This window comes from Dryobates pubescens, chromosome 23, assembly GCF_014839835.1.
Source record: "Dryobates pubescens isolate bDryPub1 chromosome 23, bDryPub1.pri, whole genome shotgun sequence".
Taxonomy (NCBI): Eukaryota; Metazoa; Chordata; class Aves; order Piciformes; family Picidae; genus Dryobates; species Dryobates pubescens.
The window spans coordinates 8,142,610-8,154,906 of NC_071634.1; the positions used below are offsets into that span (position 1 = coordinate 8,142,610).

The 12,297-nt window shown below is 50.3% G+C and overlaps 1 protein-coding gene across 2 annotated transcripts in view; it reads left to right on the forward strand.

Annotated features, from left to right (window-relative positions):
• The first annotated feature begins 3,753 nt into the window (after positions 1 to 3,753).
• The window catches only part of MXD4 (MAX dimerization protein 4), a 38,184-nt gene continuing 29,640 nt past the window's right edge, over positions 3,754 to 12,297 (forward strand). The window contains exons 1-2 of one of the 2 annotated variants that reach the window (XM_054172282.1): positions 3,754 to 3,930; positions 4,623 to 4,719. In XM_054172282.1, the coding sequence (XP_054028257.1) occupies positions 3,867 to 3,930; positions 4,623 to 4,719 (161 nt within the window). In that variant the 5' untranslated portion in view covers positions 3,754 to 3,866. Of the gene's footprint in view, positions 3,931 to 4,619; positions 4,720 to 12,297 lie in introns of both variants that reach the window. The other variant, XM_009904221.2, reaches the window with a different exon arrangement.

Here is a 12,297-nt window from a genome sequence, read left to right on the forward strand (position 1 = left end):
CCTACACACATGGTCAGGTAAAGGGAACTTTATTTCTGTGTGGACAGCACAGCCACGTGCAAAGATGGTTTCAGGCTCTTTCGTAACAGAAAGCAACGTCAAAGGAGTGTCTAAACCGGCTTCCAGTTAAGTCCACAGCACAACTGCCACAAATTTCCACGGGTTTGCAGTGAGAACTGCACTGTCTCACCCACCTGCAGCAGAACTTCAACAGTTGAAGCAGCAAGTGGAAAATGTTAACAGCAATTTTTTCACCCTTGCAATCCACATAGCAAAATCTTTCTGCCTTGTGATTCCTGGAGTCAGCCTTTTTTCCAAGCAGATAGAAAATTGTATTCAATTACAATCACAAGGCTGCTTTCTTGATTCCTTGAGGTCCTTTCCAACCTGGCATTCTATGATTTCTTCAAAGCACTGTATTTTGCCTTGCCTCTGGGCCAAATGGCAGTAAAATGTGATCTGTGTGTGAGCAACGTTCAAGAGCCACCACACACCTGTGTACCTGAGGCAACAAGATACAGACTAATAAACTATCAGGTATAATGTATGTGCAGTTTTACCACCATCTTGTAAAAAGAGTAAAGCATAATCCTTATTTTAATCTGAATTGCTATTATCCTTGTTAAAAGAAGCAGTAGCTGACATAATTCTGGAGGCAACTACCTCAAACAAGACTGGAGAAAGGTAGGTGTTGGTTTCTTCTCCCTAGTAACAAGTGATAGGACAAGATGAAATGTCCTCAAATTGCACCAGGGGAGGTTTAGATTGGATATTAGAAGAAACTTCTTTTCTGAAAGGGTTCTCAAAGGCTGGAACAGGCTGCCCAAGGAGGTGGTTAAATCCCATCCCTGGAGGTGTTGGAAAGAGACAGAGATGTGGCATTGGGGAACATGGTTGAGCACCAGCCTTGGTAGAGTTAGAGAATGGTTGGACTTGATGATCCTAAGGTCTTTTCCAAGCTAAATGATTCTATGAGTCTATAGTCTTCTGCCACAGGACGCTATTCTGCTGCCTTCCTATATGCTGAACAGCTCTTACTCAAGCAGTTCAATTAAAATCAATGGGACCACTTGTGTGCCCAAGTGCTGCTCTGCAGGGACTGATTACAGACTTCAGCACTTTTGGCCTGAAGATATGCCAATGTGTGATCACAGCACAGCTTCAAATGTGCCTATTTTAAAATGGCTTGCTGGTGTTAAAACCAACCAGTTTCAGGCAACAGCTGTGCAGCAGCTCTCTGAGATAAGGATGCAAAGTTAGCAGAGCAAATAGGATGGTGTGGACAGGAAAGGTGCTGAGCTCCTTCCTGTTCAGCCCAAGTGCCAGGAGCCAGGCTATTCTGGTGGATGGCTTCTGTGTATCCAGATGACGAAAGGCAGCTTGAATTTGCTGGCAGGGGCTGGAAAGCTGGCAGTAACTGACTGCATTTCTGAGGGCTTTCCACTGCTCTTTTTTTTCCTTTTTTTTCCTTTTTTTTTTTTTTTTCAATCAGGTTGGACTATTGTGTAGAGTTCAGTAATACTTCCAAGCCTCTGTGTCTGTCTTTATAACACTGCTGTCTCCCCATCTTGCCTGTGTGCTGTAAGGGGGCACAGAGGTCTGTGCCAGACACATTTTAACAGCATCTCTGGCATCCCATTTGTATCGCTCCTTTCATTCAGTTTCATTTTGTTGCCATACCTCACACGCGAGCAGGAGGCTTTTCCTTTGGTTGTAGTCATATGCCAACATTCTTCTGATTATAGCCCCCATGGCAAGAAGAAACAGAATTGAAATCTGCTTGAAATGTCAACTAGGTTTAGGAAACTCCTCATGTTCTGGTGCTGGTGAGAAATGCCACAGTGGGCACACCACCAGGAGCCCCTTTCTTGCTGTAATGCACAAGGGCCCTGGTCTGGTGATGTCCATGGGCAGGGAGATCTGCTGATGTCTCGTAAGGAGGTTGGGTTTTCCCCCCCTTGATGCATGTCAAGCACTCTGGGTGCTGTCAAAGTCACACTTGGAGGACTGGGTTCAGTTTTGGGGCCCTTGCTACATGAGAGAGTCTGAGGTGCTGAAATGGGTCCAGAGAAGGGCAGCAAAGTGTGGTGAAGGGTCTGGAGAACAGGTCTGGTGAGGACCAAATGAGGGAACTGCAGTTGTTTAGTTTGGAGGAGGCTGAGGGGAGACTTTCTCTGTACCACTTCTTGAAAGAAGGCTGGAAGCAGGTGAGGGTTGCTCTTTTCTCCAAAGGAAGAAGTAATAGGACAAGAAGAAATGGGCACAAGTTGCAGCAAGTGAGGTTTAGGCTGGCTGTTAGGAAAAATTTCTTTGCTGCAAGTGTGATGAGGCATTGGAACAAGCTGGCCAAGGAGGTCATGGAGTCACCATCCCTAGAGGCGTTTGTAACAGGCAGCGATGCGGTGCTCAGGGACGGGGTTTAGCACCAGGCTTTAGGTAGAGAGAATGCTTGGACTGGATGATCTTAGAGTAGCTTTTGTTGGAAAACACCTCCAAGCTGTCTGAGAAGTCGCTGCTTGCCCTGCTGCCCTCTGGGGCTTGCAGGGCCCCCCACCACCGCTTCCCTCCCCCCGGTCTGCACTGAACAGCGTGCTCCGACGTTGCGGGCACAGCAGGCGCAGGCCCTGCTCGAGGATGGAGGGAGCGAGGGGCGGCGCTACCGTGCCACAACGGCCCCGCCGCCGCTATCCCCAGGTCGGTTTCATTTCCGGTGAATCGGGACCGGGATCCCTCGCCAGCCGTGGGGTAGGCTAGGCCGGGCCGGCCCAACCGCCCCGCGCATGTCCGGTCCGCCCGGTAGAGGCGGGACCTCGTCGCGCCTCAGGGTCCTCCCGTCTGGCCCGGCAGCGTTAGCGAGCGGTCCAGGGTGCTGTGCCCCGGGAGGGAGCTGCAGCAAGCACCTGTGCCCAACGATGGGGAGGCCGCGGGGGTGGAGGTCTGACCCGGGTCGGTAATGACGGAGAAGGAAGGGCAGCGCCCTGCGCCCGGGGACACACCAGGCCGGGCAGGGATGCAGCAGAGCGCTTGGGCCGGTGCCTGCAGCCGCCCTGAGGAGGCGCGGTTATGGCGGAAACTGCTTTTCTGATCCCAAGGCCTAGTTGTAGGGCTCCTCCACTTCCCCCTTCCCGCGGCCGCCTTTTTCCTTTTATTGTTGCCTTGTTTCTCCTCTTTATTTCCCGGTTCGCTAGCCCGCAGTTCGCTGTTAAGTTCGGTACCGGCGGTCCTGGCCGCTGTGGGGCTGGACCCGGCAGCGTGTCCCGCACGGCGGCGTGTAGGGGCTGAGCTCCGGGCCGCTCCGCCCCTCCGCCGGCCTCTTCCTCACGGCGACGCCGCGCCTCCGCCCGCCCATTGGCTCCCACCTCTCTGCTACCCTGCCCCTTGCCGTCCGGCACGCGCTTCCTACCCCATTGGTCCCTTCCCCGCCTACATTTGCATACCACTCGGCACACCAATCGGCGGCCGCTCCCTGCTTAACATGCAAGAATCCTACCAATCAGCGAGCGCGGGGGCCGGGCCACCACGTGCTGTTGCTAAGCTTCGGCTTCTAAATTGTTACTATAGTGGCCAGCCAATCGGAGGCGGCGATGCGGATCTGTCAACATTCCCTGCCCCAGCCAGAGGAAAAGGGGGGTGTGCGGGGTGTCCTCTGGCTGTCGATTGGCTCGGCTGCATCTCTGCTTCCCGCCCCCCCACCGAAGAAAGATTTCCTATTGGTGGAGCCGGCTGCCCGTCGCCTGTGTGTCAAATGTAGGTTGAGAGCGAGGTGCCTTATAACCGGGGGCTTGGAAGTCCCCCGCGCGTGAAGTCGGCGCGGTGCGCGACGCGGGGCGACGGGGGGCTCAGGGCTCAGCTCTGCACAGGCAGTCATGGAATTGAACTCTCTGTTAATTCTCCTGGAAGCGGCCGAGTACTTGGAGAGAAGAGACCGAGGTACTGGGCGCAGGCGGGCAGTCACTCAGTCACCCGCAGGCGCTCCCAGCCGCTCTCGGCCTTTGTTGTGTGGAGGCGGCGGCGGCAGCGGCGGGCGGCCCAGGCTGGGCCGGAGGGGACCAGCCCTGAGCCCCTCACCTACCTGCCCGGGCAGTGCGGGGTTCACCCGGCCTCCTCCAGAGGCACCGCGCTGGGGGAGGAACAGTGCTCGTCTCTTGGCCTGTTTTTGATAAGAAATGCCCCATAATGGGTTATTTTTTTCTGTCAAGCTGTGGCTGGGGATGGCGTGTGTGTGTGGCAGCGCTCAGGGTACCTCACACTTCTCTGTGTGTGGCAGTCGCTAATTGTATGGCAGTGCCCCCCCCTCCTCCCCCCCAGTGCAGCGTGACAAGGGTTTGCATGATCCACCTCGTTTTTAATGTGCACTCAAATAATCCTCCTAATTTAGGCACTTCCCCCTTTCCTTTTTTATTATTATTATTTTTTTTCATTTGGTTTATGAAGTTGTGTTGGTTTTTGGTGGTGTTTTTTTTTTTTTTTGGTCTCGCTTCTTCTTAAGAGATGCCAGAATAAAATCCAAACAAATCAACCGGAAAAAAATTCTGTTCTTTACCCTAGCGTTCCTGCAAAGGAGGAAAAAAAAATGCATGGAAAAAATATATTGCCACTAATGCTGACTTTGTCCCTAGAAGCAGAACATGGCTATGCATCAGTGTTACCCTTCGATAGTGACTATTCCAGAAAGAAAACAAAGGCAGGCACCATGGCCAGAAAATCCCAGAATAACAGGTAATAGACGCACCGCTTTTTCAGAATGAATCGGCAGCTTTTCCAGCCTGTCTAGCTTATGTGCAGTGCATACATTTATTAAAAATAATAACTAATCCAGTCTCTTAGTTTCCTCCATCCCGGTAGTCGCCATTTTTTTCCCCTGGATGGGCTTGGCTCTGTTTTGATCTCTCACATAAACACTGCCACGCGTACACCATCTCCTTAGTACTCACTGCACTTCTAAACCATCCGCCCTCATCGCTCCCTCTGCTCGGCGCTCACCGACGGCGGCTTTTCCCGCAGATCTCAACACCATCATCGCCACTCAGACTTCTCTTTGCATGGCACTAATTTCCACCCCCCCACACACCCCTCCCAAGCATTTATTTATAAACCGCAGGCAGCGATCCGCCCGCCTCCCCCATCGCAGCCCCAGCAGATGCAGCCTCCGGTTGCAGCCAGGCGCTGGGTTCTGGGAGGGGAAGCATGTGGGGTGGTGGTGGGGCGACCCACCCGAGCACTTGAACTTCTCCTGAAGGTATTAAGTGAGAAGGTGCCGGAGTGAACTTGACCTCTGAGGGGCTTCTGCTGCACCGCTGTGTTGCCAGCCAGCCCGTGCTCCCGCCCGCCGCATGCAGCTCCATCCAAGTGCATGACTCGGTTGTTACTTATCGCGATCATCATCCGCCTGTTTGTGGCGGTGGTGGCGGTGGTTTGGTTGTTTTCCCCGCAGCCGCTACCTGTGCAGCGATGGCATGAGCGGAGCTGCTGTGCGCAGGCTCTCTGCAGCTTTGTTTGCTGCTGGGGCAGCGGCTGTGTACGTGCAGGAGGCTGTCTTACAGGGACAGTGCCGGCCCCTGCCTGCAGCTCCTACAGTGCTCTGCTTTGCTCTTCCATGGCTGTTTGAGAGGAGCCAGGGACCGTGCCCGGCTGGGCCTGCGTCTGGCCGGAGCAGCGATGCTCTGCATGGTGGTGTTGGTTGGTGGCTCCTGTAGAATAGCCTAAAATGAACTCGGCTTGCACGTGACTTGTTTTCCAAAGGAGCAGGGAGTCTCTGCTCTCGCTTCTCCAGTGGGCAGCTGGGACTGCTGGCACTGGGGAGGTGTGGGACAGAGTGCTGCTCATGGGGCAGCAGAGGTGCAAACAGAAATGAAAAGCTGGCGAGCTCCCTCCTTGAGAAAAACACAAGCACCCTGCTCATGCCTACATGGCCGAGCACTGCGTCTTGAAGATAACTGAGAGGGAACAAATTGTTCCCCTATGGCCCTGCTCCAGGCAGGGCAACCATTTGAGGCTGGGAGGGGAAGGGGGGGTGGTTAATTGCAGTACTGCTACATTTTTGGGGGGGTTAGTTGAGTTCTTTGTCTCAGCTTGGAGCATAGAGAAGACAGTTCACTTTTAAAAGGAAAGTAATCAGGAGCTGGGGGGATGTTTTGTTTCCCAAGACACTTTGCTCCTGAAGATTTTCAGTGGTTTTCTTGCAAAGTATGCGTGCTGCCTTTGAAAAAAAAAAATCCACCGTGAACCTAAGCAGGTCTGGGAGGATTTCCAGCTGTAAACTGCTCATGGAATTGTATGGATTTCTTTTCTGTCTCTTTCATTCAAGAAATCCATGTTACTTACAGAGCTATTATTCCATCGTTTCCGTTCTTGGGTCTCTTGTCATCCGCTGCAAAATAGTTATTTGTCTGAACCGTAAGCTGCTTTCAGGAGTTTTGAGGAGAGGATTTGTAACCTATCAAACCCAGCAGAATTAAAAGATTTCTGGTTACAGATTTGCTGGCATTATTAAAGCTGAGGCACACAGGTCTGCTCTGCAGTTACCTTGCTGCTCTGCTTCTGCCTGGATTTGTGTTTACCTGCTCAGTTGTCCCCTCTGATTCCTACTCTGTAGCAGTAGCAACCTCCCAAACTGCCATCCTGCAGCAGGCAATCTTTACCTTTACTCACAATTTCTTTTTCTCTAGTTGCAGTGATTAGGTTAGGGGTGAGTCCTTTGTGTTGTGGGACAGGATAATGCTTGTGAAGAAACGTTTTCAAGGGTGGCCACGGCCACCATCAGGATGGTGTTCTGCCTGCTTCGGTAGGGACACTGGGCTTGGTGGCTGAGGTGGAAAACAGGCGCATTGCTCTATTGCAGCACCCTGCTCTTTCATGGGGACAGAGGTGCAGCAGGGCCCTGTGGGCACCTCTGCATGGTACCTACCAACTCCATACCCATATCACTGCTCAAGTCTGCCTGCAAGCTCAGATCTGAGGAGGAGAAATTCTCCTTACGCTTGAAAATCCAATCCAAAATGCAGGAAGGTGCACTGGCACCGGGTTTTTATTATTGTTATTCAGAGCTTACAGGCTCTACAGTCCGAGCCCCAGACTGGAGGCTGAATTTTTGATAACACAGTTGAATCTCCCTGAGCAACTCAAAGATTAACAGAGGGAGACGACTGGCCAAAGTTCGGAGGATCTGGAGTGGTGGTGGGTGATGTGCACCACCGGCCAAAGTGTTTGTCCGCGTTGTTCCACTTCAACCATTTTCCAGACGTGCCAGGATCGAAGCATCGTATGCAGGCAGGCCTGATTGCCCCTGTGTCTGAAATGTGCACCTTATTATTGGGTTCCTTTTGCTTGCATATAAAAATAGGTATTTGAAGGATGGAGGAGCAGGGAAGGAGCGGATAACTGCACGTTTCAGAGCTGCAGTGGCTTTGTTGTTGTTTTCATTATCTATTTTTGTATCCTGCTGCTTGCAGTATCTGATCAGATTAAAAAGTGACACACATATATATGTATGTTGGGTAGCTTTTGGTGTGTTTTTTTCATGCTTTATGAGCTATAGATGCAGAAAAGCATGAAAAACATCTTCCTCATTCTTGGAAAATCAGAAAAGAGGGGAGGAGAAAAACTGTCAGATGTGAGGAAGCCTGGTGTGCTGTACCCTTCTTTGTTCTGTATTCTCTCCCCAGTGTAGCCTGCCTGGTGAAGGGGATGAGCATGTCCCAGTATACCCAGTACAGACGTGTTGACTGGCCACTGCAGGCTGGAGGACCAGGCAGGGGTGGCTTACAGCTGCCCTGTTATTCAGCGAGGGCACTGATGGACACCTCCTTGCTCTGCCGTGGTGGTGGTGATGTTCATGTAAGAAATGGCATCTTGAGAACTCCATCCTCTCTCATTGAAGACTGGTGAGGGCTAGACCCACAGGAGAAGAAGGGGGGTGGAAGACTGCCTACCCTTTGGCCAGGCTACTTGGGTCTGGGCTAAAAGCTTGCTGGTTTCATGATTGCAGTTAGGTGAGAAGTAATGTTGACAGATTTGGATTCATGCAGGCAAACACACCAGCAGAATTACATTTAATTAACTGAAATCCAGAAATCTTCCATCCACCACAATAATTTTCATGGTTTTGCTTTGTCCACTGCTTTGCTTTGGGTCAGAATTGGAAGTGTTCACTAGCAGTTTGCTGCTAAATGATATTCTTGAGGTTATTAGTAGCAGCCAGACAACATTTTTAGCTATTTCTTTTTCACTTCTACATGAAAAATGGCTTGATTTGAGGTGTTTTCTCCTCACTCAGTGTCCTATGATGTGTGCTTTCCTGTGTCACACAAACCAAACTGCTTTGTTTTCTCTCTTTCTGCTTTGCTGTTTGTACCAGCTCCTCAGTTTAGATTCAGACTTGCTCCCCTGCAGTAGTCTTGACCAAAATCCTTTGATGAATGAAACTGGATTCTTATTTTGTGAAGAGGACAGGAGACTGGAGAAAGGCACAAGGTTGTCTTTTGAGGGGGAGGTAAACCTAGGTCATACCTTCTTGTAACTGATCGGGTACTCAACCACAGTATTACAGATGTGTTCTCTTGACAGAGTGGTGGTTGTGTAGTCTAGATAATAGCTGGAATTAAAGACAGAAACCAGCTGGATTTAGAGCAGTTGTGCCTTGGACTTACTAATACCAATAACAATAATAACAAACAGTGCAAAGTGCCCCCCAAGCTTGCTGTTTGATCCGAGGCAATGGGTAGGCGACACGTGTGCGATGTGCTGAGGAGGAATACGACACAAACCTGGAACTGGGTGACGTTTGCTCATGAGGCAGGGTGCTTTGGCAGGAAAGCAGCGAGCCTGCAGAGAGCTGGCTCGCTTCTGGCCCTCCCCGGGAGTGGGGTGGCTCAAGCTGTGTGTGGGGTGTGAGGTGTAGGTTTTGGCCGTCCACGGGGGAGCTCAGGCAGCTGCTTTGCCACGAAAGGGTCAGGAATAAGATGAACCAAAAAGCAGAATTTTGGTGTTAGATGCCAGTCTCCTGAGGTCACGTTTAAATTTCCTTGCAGAGAAGGGAACTGGATGCTAGTGGTGCCGTGTGTTTGGCCTGTTCATTTAGGAGCTGTTTATGGAAGGAGGGGGGGAGCAAAATAAATGCCAGTTCTGAAATGTGTCTTCTGTATCTATTAATTAATACTTTTTTGCTCGTGTGTTATATAAATAGACTTGTACATTGTGCTGTGTTCTGACAAAAGGTTCTATCCAGAAAAAGATGAAAGCTGCATTTGGCATTTCAAATAAAAACACAGCTTAACGTCCGAGTTCCTCTGTTAATGTTGGCTCACGGTGAGGGTCAACCTGTGGCCTGCAGAACAAGCCCCTTGCTCTCTGCAGATGTTACTTTGTGCCCACACGAAGCAGCTTAGGGATCAGGGCCTAATTTTTCTTTTCATTTTTGCCTTGTTTTGTTTTGTTTTGTTTGGGGGAGGCCGAGACTAAAACGTTGCACACCAGACTGTGCAGACAGACATGGCTCCTCTGCTTTTCTGCCTGGCTTTCTGATTCCTCTGGGCTTGCCTTCCTAAAGCAACTGTTGCCACCACCCTTGTCTTTAAATCTGATGCATTTTAGTCCTAGGATAAGAGATCTCACCAACTGAGTCTGTCACTCCTGAGGAACTGCAGTAGGTCTGCGCTGCCTGGGAGCTGCAGTGCTCATGCAATTGAGGAAAACAAATTGCCACCGTGTCAGGAGCGTGTCTGGACCTCACCGCCGCAAACATGTGGCAGCTCAAACTTGAACCGAGGTAACTGGGAGCCGGAGCTGTGCATCGAGGCCTGGCCAGGATGCCTGGTTCCCAGATCCCAGTTGAATCTGCAGGGCCGGTTCAGTTTTTGCTATGAGGCGAATGCAAAAGTAATTTCTAGTGGATTAATTCCATCCAAGCCGTTTCTTTGACAGGCTGTGAGTGATGCTTCGAGTTTAAACCAGATGGAAAAAGCCATTTTTTTTTCCACCCAGGAGCAGGGAGCGCTGGGCAGGACGCATGCTTACGTTCAGGTTCCGTGTTGCACCACTCCTCATCTCTGGTGATTCAGATGGTGGGCTGTAATGTTTTCACGTGCATCCCACAACAGATTATAGATCTGGAGAGGGAATTCCCTGGAAGCAAATCAGGATCCTCTCAAACAAAATGCTGTGCAGCAGCCACGTCCAGGCCAGACTGCGGGTGTGTGAGCTGCCTGCTCGTGCACACTGGTGGGCTGGGGAGTGGGAACTGGATGCAGACACTCAGCCTGTAGCACCTTGTAAAACTTCTTGTGCTGCTTGTTCTTTCTCTTTCAGTCCAGACAAAAGGTGAAGTGCAGGCCATGTAGTTTGCAGGTGGCCCTCCAAGTGCTGTGCAGCCTTAGGTGGAGTTGTGTCCTTTGCACGTGGGTTGTATGACAGCTTGCCAGCCTTGCCTGCGCCAGCAAGCCTTGCACGGGCAAGTTGCTGACCGTAGTAGATGAGGGGAAGGCTGTGGGTGTGTCTAACTGGACTTTATTAAAGAGTTTGACACCATGTCCCACAAGATAAACTGGCTGCTCATGGCTTGGATAGGTGGACACTTCAGTGGGTAAAAAAACTGGCTGATGGCTGGGCCTAAAAGTGGTGGATATTGGACTTAAATCCATTTGGCAGCCAGTCAAAAGTGTTGTTCCATAGGGCTGAGTGCTGGGGACAGTTCTCTTTAATCTTTATCAATGGACAAAGGGATTGGGGCATCCTCAGTAAGTTGGCAGGCAACGCCAAGCAGGGAGGGAGCGCTGATCTGCTGGAGGTTAGGAAATGATGGTGGGAACTTCCTGCCCTTCCCATCTAAACTGGTAGAAAGCAGGCTTTGAGGGGACGTGTCTTTTCTCTGTTATTCTTATCGTCTCAATTAGCACTCATCCTGATTGCTTAGGTGTGTCTGCTGAATGTCACATCAACCAAATGCTCAATCCAATAGCTAGAATTCTTGTTTAAGGCAGGGAGGGTGGTGGAAGCTCGGGGGACGTGCTGTTTGAAGCGGTACAGCATCTTGCAAACCAACATAAGCATTTTCTTGGCTTCTCCCCCTTTTTTCAAGTCTTCTTTTGACAGTGTATTCACAGAGAAAATCCACCTGCTCCTTGGTAGCTGATGACCTGCTCGGCATTTGCTGAAGGGATATTAGAGCTGTCTCGGGTCAACAGTGTAGTCTAAGCAGAAGCATTCCTGATCTCCTGAATCTATGATTTTGTATTTCTGTATTATTGGCTTTATTCCATTTATTTTTATCTGAACCTTTTTAATGATACCTTTTCTTCGTGACTGCTACCCCCAAGTTCCCCAAATTTTGCTGGAGATACAGAACCAGATAGAGTGAAGTGAAGCTAAACACTAAAAGTCTTGCTTCTCTTGCAGGCTGCTTTTGATCATTTGTCTGCAAAGCACAGCTGTACATCTGTCTTTTGTATATCAATATATAGCTGTGGCCAGCAGGTTGGGAGAGGTGATTCTTCCCCTTCGCTCTGCTGAGACCCCACCTCCAATACTGTGTCCAGTTCTGGCATCCTCATCACAAGGAGGACACAGAGATGTTGGAATGAGTCCAGAGGAGGGGGCCACAAGGTTGATCCAAGGGCTGGAGCACCTCTACTATGAGGATAGGCTGAGGGAGCTGGGGTTGTTCAGCCTGGAGAAGACTCCAGGGGGACCTTAAGGGATCCTACAGGAAGGCTGCAGAGGGACTTTTCAGAAGGGTGTCTTGCAAGCGGACAAGGGGGGATGGTTTGAAGGTTTAGACTGTATCTTAGGAAGAAGTTCTTCAGTACAAGAGTGGTGAGACTCTGGAATATGTTGCCCAGGGGAGTTGTAAATATCTCTTCCCTGGAAGTGTTGAAGGCCAGGTAGGAAGAGGCCTTGAGCAGCTGAGTCTAGTTGAGAGGTAACCCTGCCCATGGCAGGGAGGTTGGAGTAAATGATGTCTGAGGTCCTTTCCACCTATCTTCTTAGTCTTAGCCTACATTTTTCCTTGAAGTAATAAAAGACTCCATTTTGAAGCAGAGGTAGTGCTTGGTGTACAGGTGTGTGTGCAGACCAGTGTTGGTGATTCTTATCCTCACTTCAGGTTACATGAAGAGCAGAAGGAGGTGAACATTCTTGCAATACACTGTGCTGTAGATGGTGAAAGAGAGAATAAACAATACTTAGAGAGAGGTTCATCTCTGCTGAAAGCAAGCCCAACCAAAAAGACCCCATCATGCTAGTAGTAGTGCATTTAACTTCTTCTGTAGCTGGAGTCATGGTCAGGTCAACAGCAAAACTCCC